This window comes from Gallinula chloropus (assembly GCF_964237585.1).
Source record: "Gallinula chloropus genome assembly, chromosome: 5".
NCBI lineage: Eukaryota > Metazoa > Chordata > Aves > Gruiformes > Rallidae > Gallinula > Gallinula chloropus.
In genome coordinates this window covers 63,782,123-63,806,944 of record NC_140090.1, presented here as the reverse complement: position 1 = coordinate 63,806,944, position 24,822 = coordinate 63,782,123, and the positions used below count along the sequence as shown (strand labels likewise).

Here is a 24,822-nt window from a genome sequence, read left to right as displayed (position 1 = left end):
TTTATTCCTGAGATTCATTTAAAATCTCCATTTCTCAGCAAATCAGCACTTACTAGGTGTCGCATGTGAGACAGCTTTGGTTGTTGCAAGGAAGACAGGAGCGCTGCTGGGAAAGGCAGGCACCTCACCCTCTGCTTCAGCAGAAGCGGAACCACCTTACCTGAGCCAGCAGCAGCAGCAACAGCCACTTCGACTGGGACACAATGTGCTGCTTTAGTTTTAAAATCCTCACGCCTCATGCTTTCATCAACCCATCAGCTGGCTTTGAGCCAGCAGGCTTTACTCAGGCCAAAACAATGTCCTGGCCATGGTGGGGTCAGGAGTGGACAGAGATGAAAAGTGGTTACCACAGTGCCAACTTTGAAGAAACCCCAGAGAAGCAAGCAGAAGAAACGCCTGTTCTGGAAGCAGCCAGCTATCCTAGGCTGAGGACAAGACCTTCAGACAGATGAGACTTCTCACACAAGCACCACAACTCGTGAGTGTCACCTTGCCAGCCACAGGCTTTATTTGTGAGCACTCTCCTCTGCAGAAGTTACGACACACCTCCGCTCACGGCCCTTCTCTGCAAGCCACTACTTCACTACCTGCTTCTGCCCAATTACCCAGACACTGGGAGCATATCTTGCAGGAAACAAGTGGTATCCGTGCTGGCTAACTCGGGCTGTTTATTGTGCCATCTGAGAAGTAATTCAATCACTCAGGCACTACACAGGCCAGAACAACGCGCTTCAGGAAACAGGGAGAACCACCTCTTCAGTCAGTTCCCAAAGCACTGTATCTACTTCAGGGGCAAAGATGCAAACTGTAATTTATTTTTTTTTTTAAATCAAGTTGAACAAATAGGAAGAAGAATCTCTAGCATTCAAAAGCCTTCTTCCATATGCTAATTACCAAAACTCCCATGCTTGAGGTTGGTTATTCTCTGGCCAAGGCAAGGTAATAATAATGTGTCATTCAGAAAATTGCCTCAAACACATTTCTGCTACTTCTCTGGTTAAGGCGCCCTTCTGAAATAAAGTCCATAAATTATAAACTTCTGCATACACACACACACACCATCCCAGTACCCATAATAAAAGAGACTCAAATCAGTCAATAGCTGAACAAGAAAACAAGAAAAAATACTTCATTACTTATTGAATAAAGCAAAAGCTGTGTGACTTACACCACCATTATGTGGAACTGTCTACTCAGAACATCCATTCTGATCAGTCCAGTTACTAAGAGCTCAGAGATGACCCACTGCAAGGACTTCTGCAATATTTTAGGTGCTCTAACTTCCACTTCTCAACCTCTCAAATGCAAATAGAGAACTGGAATATCCACAGTAAAGCTGGCTCAAGGGTATCTTGAGTACAGTAGCTTACATAATTTTTATATTGGTTTAATCAAAAGAAAAACTTCAGTCAACATTTGGAAGAGCTCTGAAAATGCTCTGCTGATTATAAATATGTTATGATTGCTTTTTTGGCAGCCAGATTAGGTTTACTGAGGCATTAACAGGAAGGAAAACAGAAAGGCAGGAGGCAGCAAAATGAACGTGCTCACAAGGCAACACTGCCAGAAGAGGACATACAGAAGGAAATGATGCTGTAAAAATGATGTGACATAGTGACTGCTCAGGCCAAGGTAAGGCAGCTGTTACGCTGTGACTGCAGCACACCACGCTGAGCATAACCTTGGGCTCTTCCTTCCCATCTGTGATAACCATCCCATGTTACAGTTTGGTTTTAAGAGCTACAGGACAGGGATGGCCTTTGGGATGTGTCCAGCACGTGAGGTGATTCAGTCCTACTGTAATACAAATCTAAGGTATGTCCCAGCAAGTGACTGATGCTGGGATCTTCTTTATCACCATTGATCACAAAACAGAATGGGAAGCAGATTATTTTGTTTTACTGCACCATTATTCTTCATAGGCCACTAGAGGTAAACTTACCTACTGGCTTGTGGCTGCAAGGTTTAGCAGAGACGTGTTTAGAACTTGAGAAATTCTAAGAGCTACACTTTGAAAGCAGGTGTTATTAGAAACATATTTAATAAAGGAATGAATGCACATACAACTGAAATCTCCATGTTAGAAACATGTTCAGTTTGCACTAACTCCACAAGACCTCAGACAGCGTGGAGAGACGGTCTCCCAAACTTGGCCAGAAGCCCAGCATGACTTTTCAGATGTGGTGATCTACCACTCAGCAGTCTCATTCCCACTGCTTTCCTCTCTTCACCACGAGAAGAATAATTCTTCTCCAGGACAAACAGAGCAGTAAGGGAGGAACTAGACTGGCTGTAGGGTGGGAAAAGACTCAAGATTGGGTAAAAGAGGGGATGGAGGCTCCTGTTGACAACTGGTCTAGTCCTCAAGCTTGAGTCTTGGCTTTTTTGCAGGCTGGCAGTGTTGATTCTTCTTCCTCAACCTTGCGAGGCTTCTTCACTGTGTACACCACCCCACAGGCAGTCTTCCGAGTTTCTGGAATATACAAGCAGAAGTTGTAGTACCTCAAATAAAATTACACTAACGCATTTAATGCATATTCATTGCAGGTGCTCATGCCCCAAAGCACAGTTCATGTTTAACAGCCAGCACACACAGCAGGTAAGTAGCCTGCATGGACAGGAGCTGGGGACATGCTGCCTTATAGAGTGGGGAAACAAGAGAGGCGGAATCTAGCGGTGGGTGTGGAACTACAGCAAACATAAGGGAAAAAAAACAAGGACTCCAGCAGTTGAGGGGCTGAAGACACACAAAACCATAGGAAACCAAGATTAATCAGTTCAGTAGTCACAGGACATGTTCTCAAAGCATTGCAAAAAGCATTTCTGAGCAAAACATACTGTTCTTAAAAAAGAAATAAATATAAAAACGATTTATACACCCCAGGATTTTTAAACAGACTATGCTGGTACAGCTACATTGGCAAAGGCTTCCCTATACAAACCAAGTGGCTTCATGGTATTCTAGAGTATTTTATTTACAGAAGCCTCAGCATTACCAAAAAATACTACTGTGAGATGTTATCAAACTCCTCATATGTTTGCCAAAAAACCTAGTGAGCCCAATCCAATTTCAGAACTACTGGTGGGAGGATTCTCTGCAAAATAGTGTTAGCAAAGCGGTTCTGCAAGAACCTTGCCAAAATATATTGACTTATTCTGGGCTAGTATTCTTTGGGGGACAGGGAAATGACATCTGCTATTTAATTTCACAGAAGAGACAGATGATGGTCTCAAGAATTTCCACATAAACTTGACAAAACTTCTTTCAGCACACTGTCTCTACGTAGATGAGAAGCAAGCTAGAGGACCCTGTTCACAGAAATGCCTTGTCCAAGAGATGAAAGCTACCTGCTGTGAATTACAGCAGGTTCAAGTCTCACCTCTGCTGAAACAAGAGATGCAAAACAAATTCTACTGTACATTTAAAACTTAGAGCAACTCAGGTTGTTGGGAAGGTGACTAGAAATCATACCTATCCAACAAACCTTTGAAAGCAATGGTCTAAGCTGATTGCTGGAACACAAACTGTGGCATTTCTTTGCTGCACTGAAACCAGGACACTATAGCTGGAAATGTTTTGATTTCCAGTGCAGGAGGCCACAAGCAGATTTCCACTTTCTTAATATTAAAAAAGGTCAAATAGAAGAGAGCTACTGTGAGTTTCCTCTGCTGAAAGCATAAAGAAGCAAGTTTTGTTTCACCAAAAGCCATTGTATGTTATATGAAGTGTTTTTTCCTAAGCAGCAAGCACTAAGAGTATTTGATTTTGCATCAAATTTGAAATGGTCCACACTGTCAAACATAGATCACATAATGAAGCATGGGAAACATGGGAGAAGTTGTTTCTGCACTCATGCTGCAAGAGGGCAAACATGAAAAACATGCATTCTGATTTTCTCAACGTCAACAACATCGTTTCAGCTGGTGTAACCAAGATCAGCATTCTACCCTTTCTGAAACAAGGGACAGTTTCACAGTGCAGCCCAACAGGCAGAGCTGTGTTTTGGCTGAACAGCTTATGACTGTAATGTGGTTAATCAAGTACTCCAGTACAGAGAGCACCATCAATTCAGCCACTGATTTGCTAACCTGGCAACGAGGGAAAACGAAACACCCTTGTCATACAAGCTCCTCTTCATGCATCGGACCAGCGAGTTAAAAACCCTGAACTAACTTAACCTGTAAGGTCTTGGGACTGTTTAAAAACATGCATTAACAAATACAAGTGTTACTTAGAGAAGTTCACACCTGCTTTTCACTTACCTCCATGAAGCATGGTGGCTCTGCAGTTGGTAGACACAGCTGCCTTAGATTCGCTTTCTGACAGGCCAAAGAGCAAACCTCTGCCATCTTGGTTCAGGATCAAAATGTACAGAAAGGAACAAACAGAAGAGGGGGGTCTGTCTGCATGATAGGTTTGCTTACCCTACATATAGCTGGGAATTAGCAAAGCTGTAACTCACAGTGACGTTTTGCATAAGGTTACCCAGAGGCAGGGAACTGAGGCACCCAAATCCTCCAGCTGCATTTCCCCAGCAGCCCTCCTGGAAAGCTCCTGGCAATGTTGCTTTTTTTTCCAGACAAAAAAGCTGTACTTTGGAAAATAAAAGTCTGTCAACATAGGAACATGCACAATCATGTTAAAAAAAATGACCACACTGAAAATTTCAGTTCTGGGGAAAGAGTATTATACTGAAAAGTTCCCAGTCACCTTGAGCAGTGATGACACCAGATTAGGTATGTTAACTTGGGTTGAGCCCGACTGCTTTTTTTTTAAGGAGGAAGGAAGCATTGTGCTTAAAATCCTTCCAGGCCACACATCCTCCCACACAGTTCTCACGACTCAAGCACACTCCTCCCCTTCAAGGGACAGTCCAGGTATGTGCTTGTGATGCAGGGACAGGGGAAATAGTAAAAATGCATCTGAATTCCTAAAAGGAGGGGAGAAATGTCACTCTTCTTGATTTCTAGACCACCACCACTTAGTTACATATGTGCTCTTAAATAAGGACTGGAAACCTCAGAACAGAAGTAACCAGCACTCAGATGGGAGCTTTTTCTTTTTTAATATAAATACAATTTTATAGCTTCTTCTACCAAAGATGTGGCACCTTAGAGATCATAAGTAATAGCTTCTTGTTTGGTTCATAGTGTCCACAGATTTTTATAGGTTTTATTCATTTTCCCCCTTACACCCACACAGTATTGACACATATCACAACAAAACATACCTGCAGCTGAATACAACCATTATTAGTTACATTGACTGCTCAGCCACCCCATGACCAAGAGCTGTTGCTCCTTCTATATCCACTCATAGTCCAGATTCACTGAATTGGTCACCAACAAGCATCACTGTGTAAAGTTCAAGTAGTGTGAAGGATAGAAATATTTCAAAACCCCTTTAAACTTTCACATGTTACTATTAACTGCTGTATTCCACTTAGAAAAAGGATACAGATTAGCCACGTCATAAGGACCTCTTAGTTCTAAGGGCTAAAAGAAAACAAAGAAGGTTGGATACCTGCATGTACACTCTTGTAGGCTGCCAGAATGTGAGCAGTCAAGAGAGGGCTATCAGGAAGGCAAGGTTAAGTGCTACATAATGGCAAGCTGCTAAAAATACACTAGGAAACCAAGCAAATACTATTATTTTAGAAAACAGAGTCCCCATCAAGGAGAAAACTGTCAAAAATTGTGGTAAGGAAAATACTACAGCACCAAAACCCCCCAAAATTAACCAACAACCCCCTCTTCCAACCAACCAAAGACTCACACTTACACCAAACTAAAACCCACCAAACAAAACCCCCAACAAAACCACCACCCCCCCCCAAAACAAACAAAAACCAACCAACCAAAAAAAAAATCCCAACCCCCCCCAGGGTAATTCTTTGGTAAATGATACTGACTAAAAGACCCAAGAAATGGCAATTGTATTTAAAAATACAATTTTTATATGTTTTATATATAATTAAAGCTGTATTTTCAGCCACAGATAAATCCTTTAATTGTTCTGACTTCAGCAAAAATCTGGGACTTACCCTTTCTGCTGCACTAGATATAACAATGTTCTGGAAAACAAAAAAGAACAGACATTCATCTGTCAGACAGTACCAAGAAATGAAAGAAACAAAACAAAAAAAAAAAAAACCCAGAACAAGCAAGCAGCAAAGACTTTATGAGGATTAGCTAAGTTCAAACAGCCATCAGAGTATCTGATGCCCTCAGATAAAGTGAATTCTAGCAGAGTGTGGATCCTAATTTTGGGGACTTGGCTGGGTAGAGGGACAAGTCCTTCCTTGCAGTTGCAAGCCCCTCACAGACAGATGTGAGTTGAACGTACACTACTTTATCCCGTTCAGACAGAGAGCCTAAGCAGTCTCAATGCCAGCGGCAGCATTCAGTAAGCATGCATCAGCCTGTATCTTTCTCTTAGTGGGCTTTAAAGTGACAGTCAAGAAGAAACACAGAGTTGCACACAGAGCACTGAGAAGTGCCCCTTTTTTTACTCTAGCTGAAAGAGGCGACTCAAAAATGACATCTTGGCTTGAGCTGTACCAGAGGTGGACACTGAAGAGGAACCCAGGATCCTTCGGAAGCTGCTTATGAATGACATCTTTAGACAGCTTGGTGCTCCCAAATTTTCAGCCTACTCTGTGTGGTGATAGAACTCAATCCTAACTTTGGCATTCAATGGCCTTGCACTCTCATCTCTTGAGAAAACCTGTCTGCAGCTAGGCATTGGCTGCCAATTCATGTTATACATTGATTTCCCTCAACACCAACACCCCCATGAAAGTCACCACGCTGAGAAACTTCTCTCTTCTTTCCCATAGGGTTTCTACAGAACAGATACGCAATTGCTCATGAGCTGGCAGATACCACAGCTCAGCTACCAGCACTCTTATGATGTGCATCCTCCAAGATGCTCACCCAGGGGAAAACTGTTTTGCACAGGTGGAAACTGCAGCAGCAGCAAAAAATTCCTTGCCACTTTCGTGATACTGAGTAAAAGACTTTGGGAATTCCTGCTTGAGTGGGTGGGGATAAGAATTGCACTGAGGCAGTGAAAGATTTTCCCTCCCTGACATCAGTACCACCAACACATCACACCACCTTCAGTTACAAGGTGGGGCTTTTGATCCCTGCCTCTCAGTGCTTTGCTTGTCCTGCCACCTCCCTGGCATAAAAAACTGGTCAGACACTTGAAGAAAATTCTCTGTGCAGCAGGAACTCAACACATAAACAGCTATTTACATGGAACTGACTACACATTCAGGCTGTGCCCAAGGTTTCCTCATGTGCTGAGGAGGAAAGGATGCGACAGGCAACCCTGCTTCAGCATAAGCAAAGCCAGAAGGAGAAGCAATACCTACATGAAAGTGACTTAGAAACACACATCACGATGGAGCCTAGGATATTTCTTTCCAGGTAGTTCACCTTTAAAATGACTGCACTATGGATGCCAAGGGTGCTTTCGAGCTTCAGTGGTGCTGACTGAAAGAGCCTGCTGGGAGAATTGAAGTCTCCAGCTCTGAACTGCAGCAGCCAATGCCTGTCTCCCAGGCTCAGAGAAGCTCCCAGAGCAGCTGTGTGAGCCACCTTGAACCAGCACAGGATTGTGGTTCACTGCTGTGCATCAGAGACGTGCTCCACCTGGTTCAAAGGCAACTGGCTTTCAGTTAGGGGATAGGTAAGATGGAATAAGGAGACAAGAACAGGCAAGAAAAGCACTGCTAGCCAGTGGGAGAGGCAGGCAAAGGCAAATCCAAGGGAAAGGCTAAAGGGAAGAACTCAAAAGCAAAACATTATCTCCCCAGGTAAAGGAGACAGCAGCTGTTCAGTATGCTGCTCCAGGCACAGTACTCACACTCGTTACCAAAACACAGGAGGTGTGGTACTGTGGCTATGCACACCTTCTGTCTGGCAAGGCAGGTGAGTGCCCCACTCATTCCCTGTACATTTTAATATGCATTAAGGACTCTGATCAATGCCAGCTGTGAGGACAGGAGTAAACTTCAGGAAATTTCTCTGCCCTACTACAACAGAGCAGCAACAAAGGCATCCAAAAGCTGCTACGAGTTCAGCAACCGCAGGTTACAGAAGGCGAGAGCCTGTGCAAATAACCTGGGGAGCAGCCATCCCACATCTTGTTCAAGAACAGCCTTTACAAAACTGATGGAGACAAGCTACCAGCAAGGGCTAACAACCATCTCTGCTGGCCCACCAGGTACTGGGCCTCAAAGAAAAAAACAAAAGCAAGCTAGCAGTCCCCTCCCAGCTCTTCCAGTGCCTATCAACAATTTGTCATTCCCAGCTCCCAGTGATTTACCTTCCAGGAACAGATGATACACTAGATTGACAGATGCATAAAGAAAGGGGCACTGTGCCCAAACAGCTCACTTGCTGTGTTTGTGACACCAACTGAACTGGTGTTCTCCAAATCACCAACCACACAAGGAGCACATCTTTAACTGCACAGAGGAAACAGGAGTACTGCCAAAAATCCCAAGGAAAAGGGTTTTGTGTGCGTATAACTTCATCTCAAAGTCAGTATTTTGTGCAATTAACTCCAAGAACTGGGCTTCTCAGCAAAGGCCACACAAATAACTCTCTTTTGTAGTACTAAGGGAATTTATCTCTTCAACCCACTCTGCTGTCCTATCCATGCCTGAGGGGAACGGAGGCAAATCTGCTTTTAATTGACCAAGCTGCATATCCCACTTCAGACCAGATCTGCAGCACAATGCCAACTTTAGCTTCTCTGGACTAGCTATGTGAGGCAAAGGTTGCTTCCAATAAAGGTGGTGAGAATGACAATCTCTAACTTGGATATGTATTATGATATGCTTCCCTGTTAAAAAAAAAAACAAACCCAAACAACATGACCTGAGAAGACCCAGCATTACAGCCAGCTTAGCCTGGTAGCCTGGGAGGAGGTAAGGTATGAAAGCAATGGATTACAGGCATCTCAGCTGCAAGTGTTACTTCTTCCTTGGGTTTCAGGAGCAGGAAAGAATGCAGTTGATCTGACTGCATGAAAGCCCTGGCTGATAACCAGCTAGCTGTTGGGTCTATTTTGTACACAGGGAATTTACTAACCATTCAACAACACAAGATTTCCACATCTACCCTATTGATTTCTACCCCTCATATTCAAGGTATGCTATCAAAAAAGAGGTATTGGTCAATGAGAAATATGAAATTGGGGGTTTTAAAGAGACACGTGGATTTCAGTTCTACTGCAAATCTTAGACTTCTGGCACCATTTTTTCCCTTCTGTTTTGGCTATTCCATACAATAACAATAGATATGTTGTTCTGAAAAAACAATCTAACCATTTGACAACTTAAGAAAAAAGCAAAAGCATGCAGTGGTGCATGGCTGGAAGAATCTGGAGCTAGAATAATTGTGTCCTTGTATTAGTAGGGAAAAATTCAGTCACAGCTTCAGAAATCCCTGCATCAAACTCATTTCAAATGGCTGGCTGTACAACTCCAGAAGAATCTGACCTGAATTTATTAGCTTGTTTTCACTTTGAGAACTTACCTTTCCTTTGCAGATCTGCATCAGGCTGATGGCATTTGAAATTGTGTATCTTCTCATTGTAGAGTCTTTGATGGCAGGCGTGTAAAGAAGTTCAAAGTAAATGCCTCGATCTATTGCCTTCACATGAAAGGGAGTGATCAAAACAATCAAAAGGAGAGAAGCATAACAATCTAACAATTGCTGTCTAATATTGATGCAGCTTATTCCCAGTTTAACTGTATTATATATGAAAAAAATTAAGGTAGAATTACTCCAACAAGAGCACAGGAGAGCACCGTGGGGGCTGGGGAGGGAAAACATTTCACTGTACACAGGATGTGTGTACTTGAATGACAGTTAAATGAGGCTTAACAAGCAAGGCAATACTAGCCACTTGCTACGTGCAAGTAACTTTCTTCTTTCACAGAGCTGAGGCGACAGGTGTTTCTCACCACTCCTGGTGAGAAACAAGTCCTGGAATTTGAAGGACCCTTCTTCTCTAGCCCCACTGCCTGCTGTAAGGAAAACCACCATTTCCCACAGTATCCAAGTCTTGCAGATAAAGAATTTGTCCTTGCACAAAAGCTGCGGCAAGGTCCCTTCTCTCCTGCTTCACACAATACTCTGGTACTTGTGACAATGCTAAATGCTGGTGAGCCACAGGAGAGGTTCATTGCTAGCTCACTGTGTGATACTCAATACAGCTGTTTTAAAATCCCTTGCTATCTCTCAAAGTACCTCACCAAAAGCCTAGTATTCTTGCTTTTGCAAATGCAAATGTTAAGCAACTTGCTATAGGACACAGTGAGCTAGCAATGAAGACACAATTCAAAGCTCCCAGAGCCCATTTGCCTGAAATGTTACTCTATGCTTCATACTCATACTATTTAAAAAAAAAAAATTTAAAAATGATGCAATGTTTACACTGTAACAGTCCAGTAACTGAATACAGATGGAATTAATCCAGCTCCCATCCAAGCATGGCCTTGAATGCAAGGACAACAGAAACTATGTACACATCAAATGTTTTACACAGAGTTGGTCCGACATCTGCAAAGGAAAGAAGCCTGAATTTATCAAAGCCAAAACAAGTGATGGCAATACACCAATTTACAGCCAAGATTTTTAACCTCATCCCCATTACTTCAGCTGCCTGCCAATCTGTCTGTCTGGCATCACAACAACCAGAACTGACTGACTGAGGACACACAAAACCAGTCTGACAGACACACTGCCTTGCAGCTGTAAGTGTGGAAGCCGAGAAGTAGCTTGTAAGGAAAATGTCTCCCAACACAGGGCTCCAAGGGCCTCCCAACTCCTCACCTGCGTCAGGGGCTGGAGTTTCAGTAGTTAGGGAAAGTTTCATATAAAACTGTTATTCCAAATGGAAAAGCTGAAATTTCCAGACTGTGGTAAAAAGCAAAGTATTACTTTTGTTCTGTTTCAGGGCTAATTCTACTTAGTTTTTCATTTTTATTCTAGGCCTAATTTTCTGTAGAAGAGGAAGTAGGATTTCTAGCCAATTCCAAATTTAAATGTTTAACCACTAAGGACTGTCAGCCAAGAACGTCCATGTGGAATGAACCTTGATGTATACTCAGAGGAAAAAAAGCCAAAAAAACCTACTTCACCTAAGAGTATGCTCGGATTAAACTTTCTGTCAAACCACCAAGCAGCAGACAGAACTGCATTAACAAAATATTTAATCCATGCTGATAGACATCTTGTGTCCTACAGCAGATATTTAGCAATTCCATGTTTGGTTCATTTGCCAAGACATTCCTTTGTCTAAATATGGATCCAATACAGTTGTCATCCAAATAACTGGCACAACTTGCTTCTCCCAAATTAACACTGTCATTCACATTCTCCTGCCTTTTAAATCACTGGGCTGTTTATCTATTTTGACACAACTGTACCACTTCTGGTTTGGGAGGCAGCTTAGTCAGCAATCACACCACATCTCACTGCTTCACACTGCAGTGGCCTTAAGGCTCTATTTCCATTCCTTGGGAACACCACTTCTGCCTTCTAAAGCGGGAGACCAGAAGGAGAAAGAACATATATCACTGTGCATTAAATGCTGTAGTGGAAGCCTTGAAGTGAAGGACACCTGAAACAACACTATACATTATGCAAGAAAATAAAAGAACCACTTGGATGGGAATGGTGGGAGGGAAATAGTAGGGAATTCAACGCAGACTGACATTAAATACACAATTTAACAGCAAGAAAGCAATTTAGATGTAAATTTACCATATTCACAGGGGGCCTTCGGAAGTAGAATGGCAGCTTTTCTGTTACATTTATGCACACCAGATCCACATCTAGAGTTGTGCACGCGATCTACAGCAAAGAAACAGGAAATTATTAGACAAGCCAAAAAACATGTAACCGACTTTAGGCGCACTGCTGTTCTCCTTCATTTCTTAACGCAGGACGTGTATCTCCAGAGTGAGTTCCGTTTCCAAATGAAGAGGTACTATGCCTTGCAGGTATGCCAGTAAAACAACAGGGCTACAGGTGCACAGCTTGAGCACTTCAGGCTTAAAACTCAAGCCCTCCCTTGCTTACAGAACCACTTTTCCAATAATGATCAAGCCAAAGGCAAGTCTTCCTGCTTTGCTCTTATCTGACACAGGACATGCAGAAGCAATGCTGGCTTTTGGCAGAAAGACTCACAGCTAATAAAGGACAACCCCTGCTTACAAAAAGGAACAGTCTAGGAATTGAGCCTTATCCCATCCCTCTCTAATTCTAGCATAGCAACCATTTGCTTTACAGATCAAGTATTTTTACCAGAAGCAACCAAAAGAGTGAAACAGAAGCAGAATGTCAGACAGTGACTGGTGGCACCTCATGCACAGTACCAGAAGCCAATCCACAGACATTCACTTTCCTGGCTGGGTGGGGAACATGCAGCCCTTCCTGAAAGCCACATCTCTGGAAAAGTCTCAAGATGGCACTGGAGGTCAAACAATTTACACCCTGACTTAAACCAGGGAAGGCACAAATAAAGGGTTGAGAATCTCCACAGTGACATACAGAGAAAATTAAGTGCACATAAAAGGGAGCCCTTGATTTACATCTATTTCATGCATACAAGATGTGTAGGAATTATATATGCATAGCCCATAAAGATGATTACACAGGGCCAGATTACTGCCTGCAAGCAGTGTTGCATCAAAGATAAAAATGGGTCAAAGATATTGGAAAGGAATTTTCTATGCACCAGGGAACTCTGTTTTCAGAAACCTGCCAGCAACCACTCCAAATACACCTGGGCCAGGCGCCAACCATTCATCCCTCCCTGCACCAGCATGAAAGTAGTGGGGCTGCAGGGAGTCCCAGGGCTGGGCTATGGGGAAGCCACACTCTGCTGTAAGGCAGGGCAGGCTATTGCTTTGCAAACTACTCTTCTACCAGCTTGTTCACTTGAAATCTGGATGGAGATGAGAGTAGAGGCCCAACTTTAAGAATGTTTCTTAGCTGTTGATACACTCCCTCCTACACAAGAGAGCCACAGCACACACGCAGTCAATTCAAAGATCCAGTAAAACACAAGGTGTTTGATGTAAAAATGTATCTTCTCTACCAGGCCATCACTACTGCTTCATTCCCTACCTGTACCAATTCTGTTAGGCAGGACACAATTGTAATCTATTGCATCACATTAGACTTCCATGTGGAAGCCAGTTACTACAGCCAGTTTTAATACTTTTCTTATGTGGAATACAAGCCACCATCTAGACAGAGGTGATTTATGAGAACATGCACAGAGCTCTGGATCATGTCCTAGAAAACGTCTGTGAGGAAATTCAGGAAGAAAGCTGAAAACGAAGGAAAGCAAGAATACATGTCAGAAACATGCAAGTTGCCCTATGTGATGAGAAAACAAGCCTTCCTAACCAGCTGCAGAAACACTGGAACATTCTTTTCCATTTTGCAAATAAAGCACAGTGGGAAGGAGTGACCCAAATGCCAGGCTATCTACAAGATTCCAGTGACAGAAAACACCACCAAGAAAAAACAAATGTAAGAGCCACACTTCCCCATAAGGAAGAATTCCTGTAATGCACAGAAAGTTGGATAGGAGATTTCTCCAAACATTCTGATGTTAGCCCAGTTTTGGCTCCTGGACAAGTCACACACGCAGGCAAGTTAAGGTTACCCTGTAAGCTGTAAGGACCTCAAGTGCAAGGACTCAATACAGAAAATAATACGCAACAGTTGCCGAGCCGGGTGCTCGCCCGGCCGCGCTGCGGGCAAGAGCCCCATCTGCTGGGCAACTCCAGGCAGCATAAACAAACAAATTCGCCACTGCTTGGATGACTGAAGAAAGCTTTGGCAAAGACTTTAGGAATAAACATTAAAATTTGGCTTTGCACTATGTCCTCAGACTTACATAAGCAAGTGGTTTTTGTTTTGGTTTTTTTTTTTAAGATACTGGTGATCTGCTAAAATTGCTTATGAACAGCAGGCAGGCAGAACTAACTAATACAATCAAAACAGTCAGAATTCTTAAAAAGCAACATTTTTAAAAGCAACAGGCACAGATCTTATTACTGGCATGAAATGGAAATTCCTGTTGCAGCCCAAACCAATCCTCTCAGGAGACTTGAAGTTTTACAATAATCTTGGCAAACAGAGGTTCCTCATACCCCTGAGGATATAAATTACTTGAACAATTTGAGCACATCTCTCAGTATGTATCACTACCACACTCAATCACAAAAAAGCTTCCCTGGCTTGTGACAAGAGGCCACAGACTGTTTTCAGGCCATGCTAAAATTAAGAGTACAGCTCCAGTGGTCATGTATTTCTTTTACAAAACCATGAAAAAACCTATCCTGTGGAAAAGAGTACAACTGCCAAATTGTTGGTAAGAAAGATGATGCTCTTGAATTAATTTTGAGTTACCAACAGCCAGTTTTAAAACATAAAGCTAACTTGTGGTGCAAGACCCACCCTGGGAGGCTTTACCCTTAACAGTGAAGGATCCAGGAGTAATAAGAGCCAGAGGTATATGCTGAAACTCCAAACGTATTGTCCTTTGTGCTGGACTCCCTCTTGATACCTCTACAAGGTTGACATGGCTCTTCACAAAGAGTTAGAAAACCTATAAGCTTTAAACAAAAGACAAACAGAACTCTGCCCCGAATGGGAACACGTAAGGATGAAGTCTTTCACTTTCTGAAGTTTGCAAGAAACATGTTTGTGTCCCCTCCTCAGCTCAAAAAGCTGCCAGCATGGAAGCAACAAAGATGATCTCTTCAACAGTCCTGCTTCCTTCCTAACACACTGTCCATCACCTGCATGAGTGTCAGCTTAAACAGTCGCTATCTGCATGGTCTGCCCAGAGCACAGCCATCCCTTGTGCCAACACAATTATCCGCGTGGCTGAATGATGAATCAGACTGGGAAAGTGGATCTGCCTGCAAAATAACTTGGCAAATCTCTGGTTATTCCTCAGCCAAAACCGTGTTCCTCAAACCAAACTACCATGCAGCTAAGCAAGCAGCTGCACCAGCAGAGCAGGCAGGGACCTGCAGAAATGGGTTGGCTGATGCCAGTTTAAACGCTGCTGCAGCTGTATGTCCATCCACAGAACTCACAATAAAAAACTGAGAAAACACCCACCCCCAAATGAGAGCACACCCTTTCTCCCAAAACAACACAGCATGCTCCTGCTGATTAAAGATGCTCCCCAAGCCAGGTAATCACATAATAGATTGACTGAGCTCACTTGAGAAGTGAGATTTTTACACTGTTGCCAGAGACCAAAAGAAAGGGGTGGAAAGTGGCCCTCAGAAGCATTTTACAACTATTCACCTCTCTCACACTCCCAAGAGTCCTAAAATCTTGCAAGGGAAATAATGAAACTAAAACTTAAAAGCAGTCAGAAATTAACTGCTATAATTAATGCTTGAATTCTTCTGTTGAAAGGTTCTTGGTCAAATTCTCAATGAGTGCAAATAATTTAGAAAAATTAAGAGGAGCACCCCATAGAGTACAAGACACACAAAGGAAACCACAGCACAGGGCTATAAAAGTCCATTCATCACAGAGATGTTTCAGACTTTAATTTGCCACACCAAGGCCTTGCAGCCTCCTGCAATCCCTTCCAACCTTCTCAGCCTACCAACTGACCAGGCAGCCCATGTTGCTTGGTTACCCCATGACATGCAGGCCTGCATAAAATGGGAAACAAAGCAAAGCATGCACTTTGTGACCCAAGGCACTGAAAGTTATTGGACAGCAACTGCTGATCAGATGATTGTACTTACATGGAACAGTTTCTCAGTCTTTGGATATACTGCTATGATGTCATATAACCTTATATTTGCAGATGTTGATCTCTACAAAAGGAGGGAATAATTACTGCCTTAAATTCTTGCAGATGGTAAAGCTGTGCACAATAATTACACACAAAATGAGAAGAAAATCTCTTTTTCACTTTCAAGTACTAGAACAAAATCAATAATCATCCAATTACATAGTAGGTCTCTGCTGTGAACCATACTGTCAAGTCATTCATTCTCACTTTGAGGCTTGCCCCCACCCACCCAGTGAGGTATTTATACCTGTTGCTTTGATCACAGCACTAAAACATAAAGTGACACGGGGCTTGCTTATGGTCTTCTAGTCTACACAAGCAAGTCCAGAAATCAAAGAACTGAGGAACAGAACAAATCATCACAAATGATGAACCAAATCCAATCCAAGTCTTCTAAGTCTACATCTTTTCATATCACATTATTTGCTAAAGATGTGATCTGAGCAATCACTGATGAGCGCCCTATAAAATCCATTAAATTCTCCCCATGCAATTGCTGAAGTTTCATTAATTAATTCATTCATTGAGAAAAGGAAATAAAACCTGGTAAATTAATATACCGAGTATACTTACCAAGAGATTACAGTGGGAAGGATCAGAAACAACAAGTGTTAACCGAGTTAAGACTTTAATTCTTTTAGATGTTCCCTATAAAAAAGAAATAGCACAAAAGACTTAAAAAGCTCCAAAGCAAAAATTCCTTTTATAGCAGAGAGGGTGAAAGCGGTAGCTTGCTCATATTCTTGCCTACACTGATTTTTGACAGTCTGTAATTACACTTCCCTATTTTATATTGATCTGTTTGATAATTAACCTGTCCTTTACAAAGAAGGACTTACTGTATATTTCTCTGAGGAAGTACAGAAAGACAGAGTGAGGGGAAGTCACACAGCAAAACTGACTATGTGTTAATACTGCTGTGGTTCTCCAGGCAAGCTACAACTGCAAGTAAAAGCAGTTCCCAAATTAACATGTGTCAGTGATTTGAAATATAGACTTGGCTCATTATATCCAAATCTTGCTCCATCAAAAAACAGGAAGTTATATCCAAAACTAAAATTTCAAGAATTATCCTGTAATTTTTTGACTACAAGAAGATTCAAATTCACACACAGCAATTTCTTCAATAACTTCTAAAATAACAAATAGAGCCTACTCTAATGCAAGCATATCATTCTTCCAATGTTGGGAGTTTGAATAGCCAAGCAATCAATAAATTTCTCTTTTGATTAATGTGAAACACACAAAATTTATATAAACATACCATGGTAAAAAGCATAACTCAGAATAATAACACAGAGATGGTAAATAACTAGACATACTTGTACAATAGGCAAAGATGGAAATAACTCTGAAGGAGATACTGGCTTGACAATTTCCTTAAAAGAGAAGAAAACAAAGTTATTAAAAATATGTTCCAATCCTAAAAAGAAATTTGCCACACTAACAAAAACCTACGTTCCAGGGAAAATGCACAGACCATATCAAAAGTTAAACTCCAGGCCAATTATATTGAATTATAAAATGGGAGTTCTGTCACATATGCAGACATTTGTATTTGTATCTAGATAAAGCTATTAAGAAACATGTAATAAGGCATGTAGTTTTACAAGAGAATACACCCTAAGAACAAATCATCGCAAAAAAGTTACCTGTTTCTTTTCTTTAAAATCAAAGACATGATTAAGAGCAACTGCAGAGTATCCCACTGAAAAAGAAAAAACACAGTAAGACTATTTTGTCTACTGAACTAATAGAAACCTGTTGAGACATTTAAGTGATGACTGTTTAATAATCATGTACATATTTACCTTTCAAATTATTTTTTCTGAAGATTAATTCACCCAGAAGTGCCTTTAAGTAATAATAATTAAAAAAATCTAATTACTTTTTATTACACCCCAGCCCTCACAACACTCACTCAATGGCAGAGCTTTCTGAACTTGGGGTCCCCAACGATTCTGCCCTACTTTGGCTCTGTTGATGACTTTCTTTAGGAAGAATAGTTAAGGACACTCAGGAAAGTTGTTGAAACTGCAAACAAGGCAGAGCTGGGAGAGATACAACCACAAGAGAAGGCAAGGCAAGCATTCGAAACGATGCTGACAAAATTGGCAAGAAGGCTCAGTAGGGATCAGAGCAAGGTGGTGCACCTGCCAAAGTCCAGTCACCCCCCAAACCCTGGGCAGGCAGCATCTGTACACAACAGCTCTGCAGGGGGGGAAACAATATATATATATATATATATATTTAGGCGGTAAGAAACTGCAAGCAGAAAAACGTGTCCGCGTTGGGAAAAATCAACTGTTACGCTGGGATACACAGGCGGAGCCTGCAAAGCACAACACGAGCTCTCCTCGCTCCTCGGCAGGGCAGAGCTCAGCCCGGGTCACTTCACTCACAGAAAACTCCAGGTTGCGCAGGAGGAGAGGAGAGGGAGGCCGCGACCCGCCAGGGAAGCAGATAACTACACAGGGAAGGAAAAGTCTGCCGAGAGACTCAGGCAGACTCCCCGCTCCCCCCTGCTCAGGCCCACCGGGTCCGCAGCGCAGCACAGCCCAAGCCCCGGCCTCGCCGCCAACCCGAGCTCCGGGCCGACCCCCCCGCCGCCGCGCCCGGGGCACTAACTCACAATGTGCTGCGGTCTCCAGCAGGCTCTGCAGGGACTTCTTGTCCGGCCCCTGCGGGAGGTTCAGATCGGCGAAGCCGGCCATGCTGTGCGTTGCGGCAGGGCGGAGCGAGCCGCAGCCGAGCACGACACTCAACACCGCCCCTCAAGGGCCCGCGGCAGCTTGGGGCTTGTAGTCACCTCCGGTGCCGGGCAAGCCGGGCTCCCGGGCGCCAGCCTGGCAGTATGCACCAGCTGCCCTTACAAAACCGCGGCAGCAAACCAAGAGGGTGTCTCACGTTATGGCGGGTACTCTTCGGGTAGAGGTGCTCCACCAAAGGGCTGCGTGACCCGCGGGAAAGCCTGTGTGCTGCATTCCTCAGCGCTCAGGCCGGGCTCCGTGCCGCTACCCTCAGCCAGAGCAGACCGAGTCACACCCGTCCCCTCACAGCCCTGCCTGGTACCCACCAGGTGGAGCAGTAACCTTGCGCGGCTGCAGTATCGCCAGTTGGCTAGTGCTCTGTCTGAACTCTGCCAATAGTAATTAAACAAAACCCAACAAAACCCTGATCCTTTCTAGTTATTGAAAGGTCTTCTCTTTCCTATGTTAGCTGAAAAAAATGTGAAATAAAGCCCCAGGCTGCCATCTTAAGAGATATCCCCTTAGCATGCAAAAAGACTGAGGAATTGGAATAGACGAGTAACTAAATGCATACTGACCGTGTAGCACTGTTAGGAAAAGCACAAATATCGACCTGCCACTGATACGTAGAACAGAATATGTAAAGCACAGGTGGCAATAAACACTAGGTGTTTCTTGTCTAGGGGCCTGCAGCAGCTGCTGAAGACAGCAGGACTGCAATTTCTAGCCAACGGCAAGGGACACACCAGGATCTGGGCCAGGCGGCCTCAGCTTCCTCCTTCTTCAAACTATGCTAAGTGCTCACAAAGGGAAGTCTGTGGGGTGGCTGGAGCTCCAAACTCTTAACAACACAAAAATGCTTTGAACCAAGGACAAGGCATCAGGGCTGCCAAGTCCTCAGGACGTACCTGCTTCTGGGGGTCTCTCCTTGGTGCAGCTTCTATCAGCTGTGCCTGGGGACCTGCTGCTCATTTCTACCAAAGGTATCAAATGTTTTACTATGGATGGCTGAGAAACATTGGTGCCTGCTTGGCACATTTCTGGCCTTGCTATATGATGAGTTACAAAGACCTGGGATTCTGGTAGCAGAGAAGCGTACTTGTGGGCTGCAGAGGCTTGACTAGGATATAAGGGCAGTTTTGAGGGTCAGAAGATAATAGCCTGACATGTATCTGTGACAGCGAAAAAGCACGTTGTCACTTGGAAAAAAAAACCAGCTTTTGGTAAACTGTTTGTATCACATGGCAGCATTTTGTTCTTGACAACACAAGGCCATGATATTTAGTACAGGAGCTCTGCTTTGGTCTATGTGCATCTGTAAGGTGCTTGCCTATTATATTAACCTGCCAGTCATTTGAACAAGCAGCATAGCCTGAATAGTATTGTTAAGGCTTTTCTTTGACGTGTATGAAGATGGAAGCGCTATAATTCCAGGGTTTTTTTGACTGAGTGTATGATGGAACTTGATTTAATTTGTCCTAATGAATGTACGAAGCAATCCATAAACATGTATCAATTATTTTTGAACGGTCCTACTGCAGCAGTGTTCAGAGACATCAAACAGGATTAAGCAGCTTTTGTGTCTGGCAATATACAAGCAAAAGAAACCTTTCCTCAAGGCATTTAAAATGGAAAACATTTAAACAGATCTTTGTGCAGAAGATCTACAGAACCCTATTTGCTTTAATGGTGTAACAAGATGAGTATCAAGCACTTTCAGCATCAGGTACCATGAATCATGTACGCAGACCAGTGTACAACCTTATTTCCTACATTAATTACTCAGACTGTACTCATCATGTTTAGGCCAGCCCCCATGATCTACTGAAAACCTCTTTGCGGACCTCACTGTTAAGCCAGAAGATTCTAATGTGTCGTTTCATTCGTGTCTTAAAGTCCTCCTAGTGGAGCCAGATCACGAATGTCATGGTCACTGTTTTCATAACCTCAATAACTTCCTTTTCAAAGGTGCAGACTGAATTTTCAGGGATGGGACCTCTGTTTTTCTGAGCAATACAGAAATTTTTGCATAAATTTCACCTTAAAAGTTTGTTTTCTTTTCAGATGACAGCTTGCTGTTGTTAGTATTTGCTGGTTCCAAAAAGGGAAGACATCATTTCACATTTAAGTTGCACAGATGCAAGTATTTATTTTGACAATGATAAGAAATGCCAAAGATGAGAACGGTTACCTCTCTGTTTTACTGCCACAAAGTGGTGATGATTTATTTTCACAAAGACAAGAGAAGGCATGAAAGAAAACTGCAGCTGCAACATCTTTGCTAGAAGTTGGACAAGAGTGTTATTTGCTAAACAGTACATGCTGGGAATAAAAATCAAGGTTTCAGTAATATTTGTCCATGGAATTGTAACCAGTCTCTGATAAAATATTCTAAACAATTTGACAACATATTTCCCCAAGGCAGAAGAAACATAAACCTGTATTTTATTTATTGCTCCCAACAACAGGTTCTCATCAGACTTATAAAGGCTTCCAAGAAAAGAAGATAAAAACAAAAGGAAAAGAGAAATACAAATTACAGCAGACAAATGAAACCAGCAGTATATGAAGACAGATTAGCTCAGACAAGGAAGGACAAAAAAAAAGGGGGATAATAAAAAGAGCAAGAAATGTCTTCTCTGTTTATTTATTACATTACATACTCATGTTGTGTTACCTTCCTGCCATGCATCCAAAATTGAATTGTTTAAGAAGGTGAATGGAGCAGTACCTTTAAGCTTTTATGCTAAGATGAGCATGGCTGTTGTATTCCAGAGGTGGCTGTGTGTGGGAAAGCTACCAGGCCAGGCTGTCACTGCTTTCTCCCCTGCGGATCAAGTTCTTGTGCTGCACTTGACCTGTTTCAGTCAGGGTGCTCTGAGTTAGCAAAGACCTACTGTGTCAACAAGCTCCATAAGCATTAAGGCCTCCAGAGAGCGACAAAGGATCCAGGATTTAGTGCGAGTTCTTCCAACACAAACACTTTGATAGATACAGTCTGGCCTCACTAAATCAACGTGCTGGGGAAATGATGTCCTTCGCTAGCTCTGACAATGCCTGCCTCGTCTTACCTCACTAACACAGTGGCAAAAAATGGATACCAATGCCCACTGTTAAACTGTACATTTACTATGAATGACAAATGCAGAAGATGTTATGTGATTAACAGTATTTCTGGAGAAGAGGAAAAAAAAAAAAAACAAAGAAAAAGGTTCCTTTGCCTTTAAAAAAACCAAACCAAAACAAAATACAAAAAACCCAAAACCCCAAGGAACACAAAAACTGGGATATTTCTATATCAAGGAGGAGATTTGCAAATAAAGTACATTATCAGGTGAGAACAAAAGAATTTAACTTCAATGAGTGCATGAAGAATGAGGGACGAGGGCCTTAGCACAAAGTCAGAGGTACACAGAACAGTGGAGAGACGTTTATACATAGAGAACCTAAATTACTCAAAGGACAGGATGTTACTAAGCTGAATTAGAAAATTATTATATTTATTGAAGCCTAATAGGTGAAAAAATATCTTGGGAGCGGGGGGAGAACAAATGTCCACTTATTCTTGCTACCCAATCAGCCATTTTTTTATTTCTATGTGTTGTCTGGAACAGGCTGTTAGAATTTGTAAATAGGGTCACTGACAACAAAAATGGGATGTATATTTTGCAGGATCAACTCCTACCTCCACGTACCTTTATTTTAGACACAGACAATAGACGTAGTCCATGGAGTGATGGGTGCTGTCTGCTTTCCCAGGCACTGGGGAGTCTCTAGAGCCCTCAAGGAAAGCACCTCAACAGATTCAGCTGAGCCCAGGACACTGTAATGTTATTCTAGGTATGTCCCGTGAAAAGTTTTAAAGGAAAAGATTTTGAGAGGGATAAGCTGCTTCATCTTGCTAAGGTTCTATGTTTTCTGTGCAATAGTATTTAAACCCTTTTCTGCAATGTTACATAAATTGACTTAAGTTGGTTCATCTCTTCAAAGATAAGATTATGGGAGTAAATACAAAGATGGTAACATACAGCATTTGAGAAGGAAAGAAATCAGGTGATTAATTTCTAATGAACTCTATGGGCCTTTAAGATACAGAACAAAAATGAGTCTAAAATCCTCCCTTCAGGTTATAATGAGTAAACTGATCCTGCATATCATCCACTTGGTACACTCAGAGAGTCACCATCCAGAAATACATTGAAAAGCTGTCAAGAAGAATGACTGATATAATGAACTGTATCATCACATTTGCAGGAAGCACCAGATGATTATTTGCTCTGCCTTAGTGACATTTTAAGCAACTGAAAAATTGGTTTTACAGTGAGTATTAAATTGTACAGTGTTATCAGATTTTATGATATGAATCTAATTTGAACAAAATTTACCCAGTTCCTATCTCCTTACTGGTACTTCAGTCACTATATTTTAAAAATGTATTTACACCATGAGGAAATACTATCCTTTCTCCACATTTTGCCATAATTTTCATGTATCCTTCCCATTCCTAAATTTTATTCTCTTCCTGATATTATTTACTTAGCCGGGGAGGAAGAATTAAGGGCTTGCTTTATCACCCTGGAGGGGAAAGTCACCTGAAGCTCAAGGCTCATGAACGCATTCTGGGTGGAGAGGAGCACAACAGAATGCATTCTATTGTGAGAGCACACAGTGAGGCAACTAAAAAGGTGTAGGAAAATATGTGACTGAATAGGGAAACACTTTCAGCTTGATAATGGTCACAGAGCTGCCCAACTAGATTTCAGCCTTATTTCACTTAGTCAAATCACGATGTGGGGGTGGAAGGGAAAGCAAGCAACTGAACTCCCAAGCCCTGCTCGCTGACTGCTGCGTTTCTGACTAGCATAGCCTGCCTGTGCTTGGGCTGCGGCAGCCACATCTGACCCCAACGCCTCGGTCCTGTGCATGCTCATGGTGCAGCTGCGCCAGTGCAGAGTCACGTCTGGCGGAAGGCCTGCTTTCAGGAGCAGGTGATGCTGACAGAATGGAAACTTGAATTGAAAACAAAATTCATGAAAGTTGTCGGTGCTTAATTGACACATCTGGGGTTAACGGTCTTCCTTTCATTTCCTCTTTCTCTGGTTCATCTGGTTTCCGTCTCTTGTTGGAAATAAAAGGGGACACTTAGGGTAAGTGTTTACTGGTTTTTAATGAACGTGTTGCTGTTGCTTTTTTAGTATACATGCCCTCCAGCACTAATACCTGAACACTTGTATTAATTCACAAGCCATGGGCAAAATGAAATGGCTGTACTTTCCCATCCACTCCTGTAGTACATTGCAAGCTGAAAGAAGCTTTTAATTTCGAAGAATTAAGATTTTTGCTATCTAGCTTGTCACTGTACCAAGAGGTGTAATCTGCTGGCATCGCATGGGTAACTGACAATTCAAGCCATTAGTTTTTACCCCACTTGGAGGCAAGAATATGATTTAAACAGCAAAGAAAGCTAGTGAGTCCAAGAAATGGGCTAGTGTCCAAGAGTTCAAGGAATCTGCAGGAAAAGGAGGATTATTTTGCTGTTTTTAACTTTACTGAAAGTATTGCACATGGAACAGTGAATACATTTTATGCTGTGTAAACATTAAATACAAGAGGAAATGCAGGTAATGGTATTCGCAATAATTTAGTAGAAAGGAGAATTTCTAAGCTTGAAGACACAAATAAATACTTCAGAGATGACCCTGTTGTTAGGGGTAGATCTTACAAGAACGACCGCAATTACTTGCGAGCAGCAGCCGGGGTCCCGCTGGACCGAAGTCTTTCAGCACGTACGTTTGGTGGCAGAGACAGGGGCCGATCCGGATGCGGGCTGCAGCGGAGCAAGCTTACCCGCCGGAGCAGCCCCGCTCGCTGCCGCTTATGCTGCAGGCACGTTCACCCACCCACAGCTTCTCGGGTGCGACAGATACATAGAGAGAGAGTTTCTGAAGCGTCCCTGCTTGGGGCGGCTGCAGAGGAGAAGCCGGCGGTTGAGGCTGCAGCGCAGACGGGCTCTGGCGAAGGGGCGCTCCCCGCACCTGCCGCTCAGAGGGGAGGAGGGAGCGGGGGCGGAGCGGCTCCCACCCCGTCCCCCGCCGCCGTCGGAGCGAAGCGGCCGCTGGTGGGAGCCGGCGGTGGGCGGGTAGTGGCCACCGCTACCGCCGTCCCTCTCCCCGCGGGATGAGGGCGCTGGCGCCGTGCCCACTC

The 24,822-nt window shown here is 42.9% G+C and overlaps 1 protein-coding gene across 2 annotated transcripts; it reads right to left on the bottom strand.

The window, feature by feature from the left end:
• Window positions 1–1,956: 1,956 nt before the first annotated feature.
• Window positions 1,957–18,582, bottom strand: RPP30 (ribonuclease P/MRP subunit p30; the record flags this gene model as incomplete). 2 transcript variants are annotated; one of them, XM_084265042.1, is made up of 11 exons in its annotated part: window positions 1,957–2,473; window positions 4,264–4,343; window positions 5,459–5,496; window positions 6,045–6,074; window positions 9,553–9,669; window positions 11,788–11,877; window positions 15,819–15,890; window positions 16,442–16,516; window positions 17,191–17,247; window positions 17,521–17,576; window positions 18,501–18,582. In XM_084265042.1, 11 exons carry the CDS (start codon window positions 18,580–18,582, stop codon window positions 2,364–2,366), a joined length of 807 nt encoding a protein of 268 aa, XP_084121168.1. In that variant the 3' UTR covers window positions 1,957–2,363. The 2 variants fall into 2 exon arrangements, with proteins under 2 accessions (XP_084121168.1, XP_084121169.1); XM_084265043.1 differs by lacking the exon at window positions 9,553–9,669.
• Window positions 18,583–24,822: the final 6,240 nt, after the last annotated feature.